At 37.0% G+C, this 14,776-nt stretch overlaps 2 protein-coding genes across 2 annotated transcripts in view; both read left to right on the top strand.

Moving 5' to 3' along the window:
• DIAPH2 (diaphanous related formin 2) overlaps nucleotides 1-14,776 on the top strand; it is a 904,603-nt gene that overhangs the window by 535,487 nt on the left and 354,340 nt on the right. The window lies entirely within an intron of this gene.
• LOC140710756 (large ribosomal subunit protein eL21-like) lies at nucleotides 10,734-11,274 on the top strand (the record flags this gene model as incomplete). Its single annotated transcript, XM_073013182.1, has 1 exon — nucleotides 10,734-11,274. A coding segment is annotated over one exon (492 nt), but the record flags the coding sequence as incomplete, so codon positions are not given.

Genomic DNA, 14,776 nt, shown 5'->3' with positions numbered 1-14,776 from the left:
AGTACACCCTGGTACTTCTACTCTCAACATTTGAGATTTTGGCTTATCACGAGTCAATTGTGCTTATTCTCCAAACCTCACTTACATGGCAGTTGTACTTATTGGTGCAGTTATTTACTCTAATTAAATATTATGTGAACCAAGAAATGGTGCTTAAAAAAAAAAAAACTTGCCATTTATGCAAAAACAGTGTTGACTGCTTGAAAAATACTTGCTAAAGTCACTTTAAATTTACTCTCTAATTAGGCGTGCGTAAAACAATCTTAAATGATAGGAACTCATTCTAAAAGCCTTCTCTAATTAGATTCCTTCATGAATGTTTAAATTCTAGAAACAAATCTAGAAATCAATCTAGAAACTGGTTTAGAGAGTACACTTCATGTGTGGGTTATATGCAAGGAAGGGTCTGCAGATAGCCAATTGGAGCCTAACTCATATATGATACCTCAGCTCTACATCAAAAAGTTAGCAAATGAATATTATTTATACTTTTTCAGTTAAGATATTTAACATGTATATCATGTCTTCTGGACACGTACTTTGACCTCTTTGATTAATTGACCTTGCGTGATTTTCTAATTATATTTATTAGTCATGCTTAGTGTATTAAAAACTTTACTGCTGCTCACTCATATCCACTAGAAATGTTAACTTCATGTTCTGAGTCCATCATTTTCTCTCCTTTCTACAGCATAAAAATGGACCATTGAGTGTTTATATGTTGAATTTTTTTTTCTCAAGATGACCTCAACTCCCATAAGCTACTGTCATTTTACCCAATTAATGTATTTTTAAGAAAAAAACCTAAATAATTGAAGGCATCTGTCTTGTTTCTGTTGTTAATATTATGTTACCAATAGTACATAGACTATCTGCAAGAGAATCTAATGATGATCTGAACATAATTTTGTTGGCAATCTTAATTTTAACATCAGAGATAAGTATGGAGGGCTTCTGGTGGTACCTAATCATAGTAGGTCCTATGAGAAAAATATGACACAGCTGCTCTAGAGGAACTTACATGCTTATTGAATAGATAAGATTAACAGATAAGATGTACTTGGCAGTATAAGAGACTCAGATGCTTATGGTGCAGGGCAGACTATACATTTTTTAGGCACTAAGAGAAAGAAGAGCTAAAACGTGTCATTATAGTACCACCTCCCACATGTTACCCATATCTAATAAGTGAATGAAAGAATGGCCCAGGAAGACTTGGAAGTCTGTAGTTGTTATTAATGGAATGTTCCTTCCACTGTAAACTGGAGTTTAAGATTGTAAAAATAAATACCACATTAGGAATTCCATAATATAATTTAAAACATGCCAGGACCTGTTTCTGAAGATTGAGGAATGAGGATACGTTTTTTGTTTTTGTTTTGTTTTGTTTTGTTTGAAACGGAGTCACGCCTTGTTGCCTGGGCTGGGTGCAATGGCACGATCTCAGCTCACTGCAACCTCCACCTCCCAGACTGAAGTGATTTTCCTGCCTCAACCTCCCGAGTAGCTGGGATTACAGGTATCTGCCACCACGCCTGGCCAATTTTTTGTACTTCTAGTAGAGATGGGATTTCACCATGTTGGCCAGGCTGGTCTTGAACTCCTGACCTCAGGTGATCCACCCGCCTCGGCCTCCCACAGTGCTGGGATTACAAGCATGAGCCACCTCACCCAGCCGAGTATATGTTTTAAAGTATGTAATGTAAATACTCAGGCAGTCAGGGGAGTCTCAGGAAAATTCCCTCAAGGATTTTAATCAGTAGAAATGTGTGTGTATTTGTGTGTGTGTATATATGTATATTTGTGTGTATGTATATATTCCAGTAATTACAGTTAATGTATATGTCATAACAATACAGAAAATGTTAATATTAAAATTTATATTACCTTTATTCATTCACCTAATATAATCAGAATTGACAAAACATGTTAGCTATTCATGGCACTGAATGGAGTATTCTGAGCATGGTAGAAAACTCACAAAATCGGCCAGGCGTGGTTGCTCTCGCCTGTAATCCCAGCAGTTTGAGAGGCCGAGACTGGCAGATTGCCTGAGGTCAGGAGTTTAAGACCAGCCTGGCCAACATGGTGAAACCCTGTCTCTACTAAAAATATTTTAAAAAATGAGCCGGGTGTCGTGGCAGGTGCTGGTAATTTTGCTACTTGGGAGGCAGAGGCAGAATTGCTTGAACCCGGGAGGCAAAGGTGGCAGTGAACTGAGATCACGCCACTCCATTCCAGCCTGGGTGACAAAGCAAGACTTCATCTTAAAAAAAAAACTCACAAAAAGCGTGTGGGTCAACATGATATGTGAATATTATAAGGATATTTCCCTATTCATTTATTATTTAGTACTTCATATAGTTTATTCTTAACTGATTAGTGATTAAACCATTGGATAGTAACATGTTTGTTCATTTCACCCAATATATATTTACTCCTACTTAGTATAACACAATATACTAGGCCCATTGAGAAGTACAAAATGTACCCCTTACCTTCAAGGATGTGATAGAAGTATAATTTTTTTGATAAAATGATTGTGAAAGATTTAATCAGGGTGACACTAAGAGAAAGCTTTTAAAGACTTATCCCAAACAGGTCTTAGTTTATTCCAAGTCTTACAAAGTCAAAGTTGCAAAGTGAATAGTGAAGCAAATCAAGAAGATTTTTTTAGATCATATAAGAAAAGGTAATAATCAAAAAGTAAAACCCAGTTGCTGAATTTAGGTTAGTTAATATAAGGCATGATTATGTAAAACTGTAAAATTGAGATCCAGTTTTTAAAAATCCAAGTTATTTGTGGGCAAATGTTTAGATCCTTAAACAATCTAAAAAAAATTTTTTTGCAAATATTTTTGAGACAGTATCTTGCTCTGTCACCCAGGTTGGAGTGCAGTGGCGCTATATGAGCTCACTGCAAACTCCACCTCCCAGGTTCAAGTTATCATCTCACCTCAGCCTCTCAAGTAGCTGGGACCACACGCATGTGCCACTATGCTATGCTAATTTTTTAATTTTTCATAGAGCCGAGCTCTCACTATATTGGCCAGGCTGGTTTCGAATTTGTGGGCTCAAGCGATCCCCCCGCGTCAGCCTCCCAAAGTGTTGGGATTACAGGCATGAGCCACTGTTTCTGGCCCTTAAACTATATATATTATTAAATCCTGCCCCTGGTTTTATATTAGAAGATTCAGCAGGTGCACGCAGCAAATCATAGGGGGAAAATGGTAGTTTTCCTAATACTTAAACTTTAGCTGCAAATATAGGAGGCCCTGGATCCTAAAATGATTGGGGTCATATTCTAGATTCTGTGTGTATGGTAGAAAATTTGAAAATACTATTTTTGTGGGGAGAGAATTCATGTAGAAAATGAAGTCTGTTGATGTATGATAAGACAAGCGAAAAAAGTGTTTTGCAACTTCGCTTGTTGCTCTGATACTACTCATTAGTGTATGCTCACTTTTTTCTTTCTCAGATCATACCCTTTATTAGGCAGCAATATTGTGCTAATGGAGAAAAGAAAATGAGCAGTTTACAATTATGTAAATAAGACATAGTTTTTCTATTTCTGAAAAATAATAGAGAGAACTTTTTCCCCTAAATGAATAAAATCTCAAATAAAATTAGAATCTCTGTACCTCACTACTCATTAAAGGGTGACACTAGTAACAATTTGTAAAGAGGAAACTGTAGAAATGCAATAAAAGAAGATTATCTTAGCAAAATTGAGATTTCTCTCTCTATGTCATGCTAAAAATGTAGCTGAGAGCTGGTCTTTGCAAGATCAATGTGGGATCTATGCATGAAATATGATTTGCATATTTAAAGAAACAGTTTAAATCATAGCTTATAACCCATGCCACAGAGAGAAAGAAGCAATGTAATGCTGTTATACCCTTGTCCATCTATGTATAGCTGAGTCGATGTGTGTGCCAAAAGGGCACAGGTGCACTTTTAATTCCCCAGAGACAATAAGGCTGGTATGTGGGGTTTATAAAAACTCTTCCTTTTCATATTTACCATGAAAATTGTGACTATTTTTTATATTTGGAATAGCACTGCCATTTCCCACTAATTTGTATTAGTTAAATGTGTTCAATTCTAAAAACCTCTTAATTCATGTTCAGGATGTTAGTCATATTCATTAGTTTCTAATTGCATTCTGTAACCTATGGTAGCTTTGGAGACTTCAAATGTAATCGAAGGTTTTAATTTTAACTCATTGAATCAAGTAGTGATATGGTGACATCAATGTCTTAAGAATTCTTTTTTTTTTTTTCTGGAAGCATTATGTGATATGGATTGAATGCATCTAGAACCGTTGCAGTGTTCCAACCTTTAGGTGAGATGCACTTTCTAAAAGTGGCAGCTGCAATGCACAGACAAAGGTAGAAAACAAAGGCATTTTGAAAATGATTGATGAGACTTGGTGACTGGCTGGTTATGGTTAATACAAAAGATAAAGAGTAAAAGCCAACTCTGTGGTTTTAAGCAGTGACAGCTGGAAGAGTAGTGCTGCCACTGGGGAAAACAGGATAATCAGAAATAGATTTGGTTTCTGAGAGAAGGTGGTCTGCTCAGGTTTGGATATGATGCTTATGCAGACATGGGACACTCAATTACATGTTTACTTTTATGTGAGACTAGAAGACCATTCCTCAAATAAAAGGTTGGGGTTTGAGTATAGAGACTTGGGGATCTTCAGCTTATATATAATAACAAAAGCCTTGATGTAAGAGCAATGCATTAAGATAGCGTTTATAGAGAAAAGAACAGGGGATCTTGGGGAATGCTTCCATCTGAATGGTGGGAAGGAGAATAGAACACAGCAAGTGAAGCAAAGGAAGAGCTGCCATCTTGCTCTATAGAAGTATTTAGCATGAAAGAGATCTCTATTTGGAGTTGAAGCAGTATTATGGTATTGGCCTCAAACAATTTTTCCATGTGTCAAGTAGTAATTTCTTTTCAAATATTGATAAGAAATCTTCACAGATATTACAATAAATGTACTCAGAATTCTTATATACTATGGGTCTGAAATCAACCATAATTATTTTTATGAGTTGACAGAATTATAATAAATGCAAATATCCTTTGCTGTAGATTAGAGGCATTTTTGGAAAGTTTCCTATGTTAAATATATTCCATGTACTGGGGTTTTCTTTCTAAGTATTCCTTTTATGTGTAGAAACTTAAAAGGAAGGAGCCAGAGATCTCTTTTGACTCCATCCTCCTGCCAAGCACAATTTTCTTATTGTAGCATTTATAATACCATCAAGTAAAGATTTTTATATTACAAACACTTTACAAAGAGTCTCAGACCCATTTGTATCTTTTTTTTTTTTTTTTTTTTTTTAATGGAGTTTGGCTCTTGTTGCCTAGGCTGGAGTGCAATGGTGCAATCTTGGCTCATTGCAACCTCTGCCTCCCAGGTTCTAGAGATTCTCAGCCTCCCAAGTAGCTGGGATTACAGGCACATGCCAGCACTCCTGGCTAATTTTTTGTATTTAGCAGAGAAGGGGTTTCACCATGTTGGTCAGGCTGGTCTAGAACTCCTGACCTCAGGCGATCCACCCGCGTTGGCCTCCCAACGTGCTGGGATTACAGGTGTGAGCCACCAAGCCTGGCCAATTTGTATCTTTATAACCACCCCACCAGATCAGAGAGGCAGATGATATTATTCCTGTTCTGCAGGTATGAAAACTGAGACTCAAGTGGTTTAGGTGTCTTGCCCAAAGGCATATGTAAAGGAAGTGGGAATTGGGTCTTCTGACTCCAAGACCAACTTTCTTTTTGCTGTTACTGTGCTGTCTCACATTTGTTATACATTCCCTGAAGACTCCTGTGAGGGAAACTTTGGAATTTCATCAAAGCAAATCCTAAAGGTACATGATAAATTTGCTGTCTGTTTTATTGGGTAAAAATCTGTCTAGTCAATAGTCCATACGTTAGGTCAGAGGTCTAAAGTAATTGTTTACTGGACTTTTTTGGATACATTCTGAGGCATATTAATTTTTTCAGGGTTTTTTTTTTGAGACGGAGTCTCGCTGTGTCGCCCAGGCTGGAGTGCAGTGGCCGGATCTCGGCTCACTGCAAGCTCCGCCTCCCGGGTTTACACCATTCTCCTGCCTCAGCCTCCCGAGTAGCTGGGACTACAGGCGCCCACCACCACGCCCGGCTAGTTTTTTTGTATTTTTGTTTTTAGTAGAGACGGGGTTTCACCGTGTTAGCCAGGATGGTCTCGATCTCCTGACCTCGTGATCCGCCCATCTCGGCCTCCCAAAGTGCTGGGATTATAGGCTTGAGCCACCGCGCCCGGCCTTTTTTTTTTTTTTTTTGAGTAAACTACTCTTGAAAGGGTTCTTATTGGTACCCTCCAGAGGTTCAGAAGAGTTAATTGGCTTACAAAACATATGTAGATCGAGCTCAGGGAATAGTTCAGTCATCTCTCAACATCTGGATATACTGTTTTATTATTTTACCATTATATATTCGTATCTGAAAACTGCAGCCATTTAAAAATAAATATGGTAAGTAAACAGTGTATATATAATTAAGAATAATTCACTGTAGCTCTTCAAGTTTACAGCACTGTTAAAAATAACCTGGTGTATCTGTGTAACTTATGAGTTCAGTGAAATTTAAATAACTGAAAAACAATTTTTACAGTAACACGCCATTCACATTTTGAAAGTATTACCAATTATTTTAATATTATCTACTTTGAAAATATGGGAAACAAAATTGTTCACGATGTTTGTGCATACATCATTCAAAGAACCAAAACAAAATTTTTATCAATCTGCATTCCCTCAGAGAGATAAAATATTGCTCTGTGAAAATCTGATTTTAACCATATGCTAATCATACCCTCTTCCACAGACCTCTTCTCTTACTTCATAACCTTCCGTCAAAACAAACAACACAAAAACATCCTCCAAGAAAAAAAGAAATTACAAAATACAAAAGCAATTCACAAAGCCAGAAATAAATGTTTATTTAGTTAAAAAAAATTATGAATGTTGATGACTTCACCATTGAAAATGATGCCTCAATATACAACTTGGCTTCAAAGATCCTTAGCCTTGATTTGGTCATCATGAGTTATTCTCTCCATTTCAGCTTCCCTCATAGCATGTAAACATCAGACTTTGTCATCACACATGACAATGTAGCCAGCACCAAGATCTCAAGCTCTGAATGTGCCCTTGTACCCACAACCATCCTCACACCGCCCTTGCCTCTGGCACCTGTTTTTCTGTTGCCCTCATTATGACCTTACCCTTACCCTTCCTCATCTTATTTATGTATAAGACAGAGTCTTACTCTGTCGCCCAGGCTGGAGTGCAGTGGTGTGATCTCAGCTCACTGCAACCTCCACCTCCCCGGTTCAAGCGATTCTCCTGTCTCAGCCTCCAAAGTAACAGATTACAGTCATGTGCCATCACACCCGGCTAATTTTTGTATTTTTAGTAGTGATGGGGTTTCACCATGTTGGTCAGGCTGGTCTCGAACTCCTAACCTCAGGTGATCTGCCCACCTTGGCCTCCCAAAGTGCTGGGATTACAGGTGTGAACCATCGTGCCCAGCCCCTCTTTCTTTTCTCCCAAACTATTTGCTCCCCTCAAGCTTCATTTGCCACATAACCTACACACTGTCTAGCACTGTAGAATCCCCATACTTGCCTCAAGCCCTCCTCCTTTAGCCTTCTGCCATCCACACCCTGATATTCCTGTTGCTCTGTTCCAATCCCAACTCCTGCATACATGACAGAAGTCACACAGTCTACCTGATGGAATCCGTTGTTCCGTAATTTCTAACCTTAGCCTCCTAATGGCGTTGGGGTAGCTTTTCATTTAATTCTAATTCTCTCTTTTTCCCCACAATAGCAATTCCAAACTAGGTTTGTTCTCCTCAAATCCCTGAGTGCAGCTACCATATTCCCAGATAAACATCTCTTCTTATTCTTGACTGAAGATAGAAAAATACTATTTTCATTTACTGCCACATATCTCAAAGAAGATATTACATCTCCTCCTGTTTACAAATTATTTTCTTCCTACTAACTCTTCAGTGTGTTATCATCTGACTGATACTCCCATCAATTTGTACATCTTTGTATTTGCTTGTCTTAACCTCCCTACAGTAAGGCTTCCATGGGGCAAAGACAGTGATTTGTTCCCCTCTCACTTCCTTGTTTGCTATTGCATTGCTATGCCATTAACAGAACTATGTGTTAAATTTCAGGGCCTAAAAGAACTTCAGGTACCAGGTTCACCTTGTACTTCCATACTTGGAAATACTGCTGAACTAAATCTTGCCTTATTCTCAGCAGGCAGTAGAGCATGTTGGTTAAGAACACACATGAGACTCCATAACTTCAAATATTGTATCTGCCACTTACTAGTTACATGACTTAGAGGAAACTATTTAATCTCTCTTTGTCTCAGATTTTTCATATGTAAAACTGGCATAATAACAAGATATATTCTATAGGATGAAATGAGTGTGTGCATGTGTGTGTGTTTGTGTGTCTGTCTGTACAACACTGGGATTTGTAACTTGGCAACTTCCTGGAATGTACTGTAGTATCATTTTAAAACCCATGGTAATGACAAAGAGATCAGTTATTTAGGATGCATTTTGATCAATTCTAAAAGGAAGCTATGAGATGGGATAATGGAGAATTTGATTTGGACTCCTCTGTGTTATTTTCAGAAGTGATAATTTGGCCATTGAGACTGAATTTCATGTTGCAGTATAGTGGCTGGTTTTTCCTTTTATACTGACTGGGATACAGGACCTGGCTTTGAGTTTCTGCATGTGTCTGTTGCTTTTATATTTTATTTATTTAATTTGAGGATTTACAAAATAAATTTTGCCAGCCTGCTTTGATCATAGCTGTCTGTGGCATTGTACTAACTCTATAAAAAAAATGCTTTTTTTCCATCCTGTTAAATTAACATTCTATTGATACATTCAGCAGGATAAACTTATATAATCAACTCCACATTATGGAATTCACAATATACATTTTATCCTCAGAAGGATGCAAAGAATTGTTGCAAGGAGACTCAGTTGCATTATGGTTATAGAGGCATCAAGAAATCCAGAGGCACAGTGGCTCACACCTGTAATCCTAGCACTTTGGGAAGCTGAGGCGGGTGAATCACTTGAGATCGGGAGTTCGAGACCAGCCAGACCAACATGGAGAAACCCTGTCTCTACTAAAAATACAAAAAAAAAAAAAAAAAAAAAAAAAAATTAGCCGGACGTGGGCCGAGGCAGGAGAATCACTTGAGCCTGGGAGGTGGAGGTTGCAGTGAGCCGATATCGCGCCATTGCATACTCCAGCCTGGGCAACAAGAGTGAAACTCCATCTCAAAAAAACAAAAAAAGAAAAGAAAAGAAAGAAATCCAGAGGCCTGGCGGTGTATACCTAGGCAATCCATTTTTGATTTCTCTCAGTTTCCATATCCTCATGAGAGATCTGGACTAGGAAATTGCTGATATCCCTCCCCAAGGGGGCATTTTTATTAATCTAGAACATGGATCAACAAACTTTTTCTGCAGAGAGCCAGATATTAAATATTTTAGGGCTTGCAGACTACAAACAGTCCCTGTTATAAGGAGTCAGGACTGCCTTTGTAGTCCAAAAGCAGCCATAGGCAATATGTAAATGAAGGAACCTGGCTGTTTTTCAATAAAACTTTATTTACGGACACTGAAATTTAAATTTCATATACTTTTCATGAGTCTCAAAATGCTATCCTTCTTTTGATTTTTTTTTTCAGCCATTTAAAAATGTAAAAAGCATTCCTAGTTCACAGGCCACAGGAAAACAGGCAGCCAGCCAGATATGGCCTATAGGCAGTAGTTCACCAATCCCTTATCTAGTCTAGCCAAGCAATGTATACATATGTCTACTTGAGGAGCTTCTGTATTGAAGACATTGTCTCATAGTACTTGTATTAGTGAATGTTTTCAGTTTCCTTTCCCTTGTTTCATAAATGATCACTAGGGATCATTCATAAATGAAATATTCATTTCAAAATGAATATTTCAGGGCCTTTAGCCAGATTGTATGTGTATTTGTGCTTGTATATGTTTTTGCCAGAACACTTGAAAGTCTCTGGGACTTTTATTAATCTTTGCTTTGCCAAATATTTTCCCACCTGTGTAGATGAATTAAAAATTTCAGCAGCCTTTCTTTGAACATGACTTTTGAGACCAGTTGCTATTTAAATTACACAAAAGTGTATTTAGCCCTTCTTTGTGTTTTATTCCCTTTTTGCTGGGGTGGAAGGACTTTTCAGGAACATATATGAATAGATGGAGAATTCTGAAAAACGTAGCCCAGATATTTATTTGGGTCTCAGAGAAGACGACGTTTTGAAAACAACCTTTGTGGCTGGGCACAGTGGCTCACACCTGTAATCCCAACACTTTGGGAGGCCAAAGTGGGTGGATCATGAGGTCAGGAGATGGAGACCATCTTGGCCAACATGGTGAAACCCCTTCTCTACTCAAAATACAAAAATTAGCTGGACGTGGTGGCATGTGCCTGTAATCCCAGCTACTCAGGAGGCTGAGGCAGGAGAATCACTTGAACCTGGGAGGCGGAGGTTGTGGTGAGCCGAGATCACGCCAGTGCACTCCAGCCTGGGAGATAGGGCGAGACTGTCTAAGAAGAAAAAAAGCCTTTCGGCGGAACCGCCATCTTCCAGTAATTCGCCAAAACGACGAACACAAAGGGAAAGAGGAGAGGCACCCGATATATGTTCTCTAGGCCTTTTAGAAAACATGGAGTTGTTCCTTTGGCCACGTATATGCGAATCTATAAGAAAGGTGATATCATAGACATCAAGGGAATGGGTACTGTTCAAAAAGGAATGCCCCACAAGTATTACCATGGCAAAACTGGAAGAGTCTACAATGTTACCCAGCATGCTGTTGGCAGTGTTGTAAACAAACAAGTTAAGGTCAAGATTCTTGCCAAGACAATTAATGTGCGTATTGAGCACATTAAGCACTCTAAGAGCCGAGATAGCTTCCTGAAACGCGTGAAGGAAAATGATCAGAAAAAGAAAGAAGCCAAAGAGAAAGGTACCTGGGTTCAACTAAAGCGCCAGCCTGCTCCACCCAGAGAGGCACACTTTGTGAGAACCAATGGGAAGGAGCCTGAGCTGCTGGAACCTATTCCCTATGAATTCATGGCATAATAGGTGTTAAAAGAATAAATAAATAAAAGACCTCTGGGCTGAAAAAAAAAAAGAAAGAAAAAAAAGAAAGAAATTTTATCAATTTATCTGGCTTGAAGTCTTTCAGCGCTTTCTCACTACACTTAAGGTGAAACCTAAACTCCTTACGGTGTCCTAGAAGACCCTACCTACCTCTCAAATTTCGTCTCAAATTTTTTTTTTTAAATCCATTATTTTGTTAGTAGACAAAACTATATAAAATATAATAAATTTATGAGGTGATAATGCCCAGATAACTAATCAAGACTTGCTTTATTTAGGGACTGCTTTCAGTAGTGAGGAACTTAAAAACCTACTACAATTGTATTATCTAATTGCTTTAGTTTGTATTGCCAATTTCTTATTTCAGGGTATATAGTAATCCTATTAATATCCACAGTTAATAAATAAGGAAAATAAATACAACCATAGGCTTACTATATCTTTTGAAGTGTCTTTTGTCTGACCTATAACCCTATTACGCAGGAGAAATATTGCTAATCCAGGCAGCACTAATATGGAATGGACTCTAATGGCTTCAGCAGTATGACCTCAGCACTGATCTCAACAATCTGCATTCAGTTTGGGTGAAAATTTGTGGCTTTGTATATGTTACATACCTGTGGACTTCATGCATTAAACTTGTTCCTCAAAACTGTCGAGTGCAAGAATCTACATATAGTCCTATTAATTTCCCTGAAGAGTTCAGGAATAAAGTTCATGAAAAATTTACCCATGATCACAAAAATTGCACTCAACAAGGCTAACATTCTTTTAATACAGCATTATAGCTTTATGGAAACACTATTTATGTGTACTTAATTCTTGCCAAATAGTAATGTGGAAGACAGTATCTATTCAAATATTTTATCAATCTGTATGATCTTTTCACAACTTATTGAAGATATCATTTATCAGAAGTAAGGGTATATTAGTAAAGTTATCATTAAGTGATTGCTCAGATAAAAGCATTTGTGAATGCTTATTCAAGAAGCAGGTAGTCGTCTTGGTTGGTGTGAAGCAGTGTTCATTTATCGCATCTAGTTTGTCAAAACATTGTTTGACAGTATTGAATATAAGTTGTTTTCTACCTGTTTGTTCTTTGTGACCTTTTTTCAGTACTGTTTACTCAATTATTGTAGTTCACAACTAAATACACCTATAAGCATATACTGAAAATTCCAAATTTTACAGACTAGTAATTTCAGATTTCTTGAACTAGGATTTTGTTCTTTCTAGTTTTAGTCAACAAGTCTACATTTTCCATAGTCCTTGCTTTTCCATGATTTTACTAATTTATTTTAAGCCTTTCTTTTGTTATATTAAGTAGCCTCCTTTGACAATCTACACTTTTATCATTAGTGTTCTAGTTCCAAGGTTAAAGAAGAATGCATTACATAGGTTTGACAAGTGAAGACATTAGTATGGGATTGTCATGAAGGATTTATTAGCATTTGAAGCTCCTGACAAGCTTTTTTTTTATTGAGAAGAATGCCATTCCAGCCATTTAAATAAAATCTCCAGGAGGAGACAATTCAGGATAGACCAATATCAAGTCGATAAGACTTGACCTATTAAAATTATTCCAGTTTGAGTTGTAGGTGGGTGGGGCATCTTTTATTACAAAATGACCAAATGATTTTTTAAAAAGATTTTTCTTGAGGAGAACAAACTATTCCAACAAGACTTTATCCTGCATCGCTTTATTACTTCCTAGTCCTGGCCTTGAGCTAAGACTGTCAAGAAGGGTAGGAGATTTCAGTTTGTTTTTCAGCCTGTGATTTAAAAATTCATGCCTAGTATTTGCTGCAGGCAGAATAACACTTGCAGAAGAGACAGCAGGAGAAGGGACTGGGATTCTTCAAGGGGCAGCTTGACTGTCTGTCCACTACTGTTAGTTTGGTGCTCAGGCTTCAAAATTTGCAAATTATTACTTAGACAGTTTCAAACTTTCCCTTCCTCCTTGTTTTCTTTTTGTTAGAAGTCTGTCTTTATTTTTTTAAACATGCAGTCAGACTGAAGTTTTCAGGCTGAGAACTTGTACAAATGTATGAACTCAGACATTGAAATGTACTTAGCGAAGTTTTAAGAGTTAAATCATAGAATGCAGCTTTCATGTTTTCTTATTGGATTTCCTCTGCTATCAGCATCAGTTCAGACCACATTATGAATCCAGTTGAGAAAAACTGCACTTTATTCCCAAGGGCACATGTTAGAGGAGTAAATGATGGTACTTATGAACACCTATTTGGAATGCATATTTTTACGTTTTATGGAATAAGAATTCTAGTTGTTTTCTGTGAAGGTGACTTTTTAACAGGTTTTTTTTCCCCCCCTAAGAATGAGTTATTTTCTCACATTTTTTTTCATTATAGGGATTTTTCATTTGGGTGCCATTTACCATTTATTTTCTTTAAAGGCCAAAGAAGCTCACAGTGATGAGCTTTTGCTATTGTTACTGTATAAACACATTTGCTTCATTTCCAGGTACAGCATTCATATAAAATGAAAGTAACTTATAAATGCACTTGAGAAAGAATACAACAGTGTCTATTGTTCAGGATGCTTGTAATGTTCTTTTGTTTTTTACATATGCTTTCTGGATGAGTCACTTTAATGGTATGCTGGTCCGCTGATAGTAATTCTTCAACTAAATATATTCAGTTAAGGAAAATTACAGGGTACTTATATAATCATGTTTGGGCCTATTCACATATAGACTTGCAAGAGTAAATTCTTACTTGGTCTTTCTTGGAGCAAAGATGTAAGAAGTGCTGTTTTACTTCGTCAGTGGTTACAATTAATAGAAACATTTAATTCAGAAAAAAATCCACAATTTCCTGGAAATGCTTTTATATTTACATAGAATTACACATTCTGAGTATGGTCTAGAGAATGTCACTGGAATATTGTGATTTTTTTTTCTTGCATGCGTATCTGTTCTCTTATATACTGCGTAATTGAAGAGTCTTTCCATTCAAACTGTTACTTAAAATATTTATCTTATGCTTTACTTTTCTTAAAATTATGTATTAGAGAAAGTCTGTCATTTAAAATGTTTTGAATGAGGATCAGGCCACTATCATATATTTGCTTGAAGCCAGGTAAAAAGTATATGTATATTTTTCAAGTAGATAAATAAGATTTGTGAGGAAAGTTTCTCCTACATATAACTCAAGAGAGTACACTGAGCTTAAAAGGTTATTTATGGAGTACAAGGAAGAAAGCTGTAATAAAGAACCAGATAGCTATAATTTAATTTTTTAGTGTTATAATTCAGATTCAGTAATTCAGTAGCAGATGTAAAAAATGAAATGAGAGAAAAAAATTAAAGTGCTACCAGACTGACTAATCAGTCATTGAAAATGCCTGTAGTGGGAATTTACTCAGATAGAAAATGTTTGCACTGTCATTAAAGACTCCCTAATTTATATTAGTGAACTAATATAATGACAGGCACAAAAATATACCCTGAGGCTCAGGCTGTGCAAAGACAAGCATTTCTAACCCACTCTGGTACTTAAATATTCTTG

Source organism: Chlorocebus sabaeus, chromosome X (assembly GCF_047675955.1).
Source record: "Chlorocebus sabaeus isolate Y175 chromosome X, mChlSab1.0.hap1, whole genome shotgun sequence".
In the NCBI taxonomy this organism is placed as follows: Eukaryota; Metazoa; Chordata; class Mammalia; order Primates; family Cercopithecidae; genus Chlorocebus; species Chlorocebus sabaeus.
The sequence above is the reverse complement of the archived record's forward strand: the minus strand, read 5'-3'. Positions and strand labels throughout refer to the sequence as shown.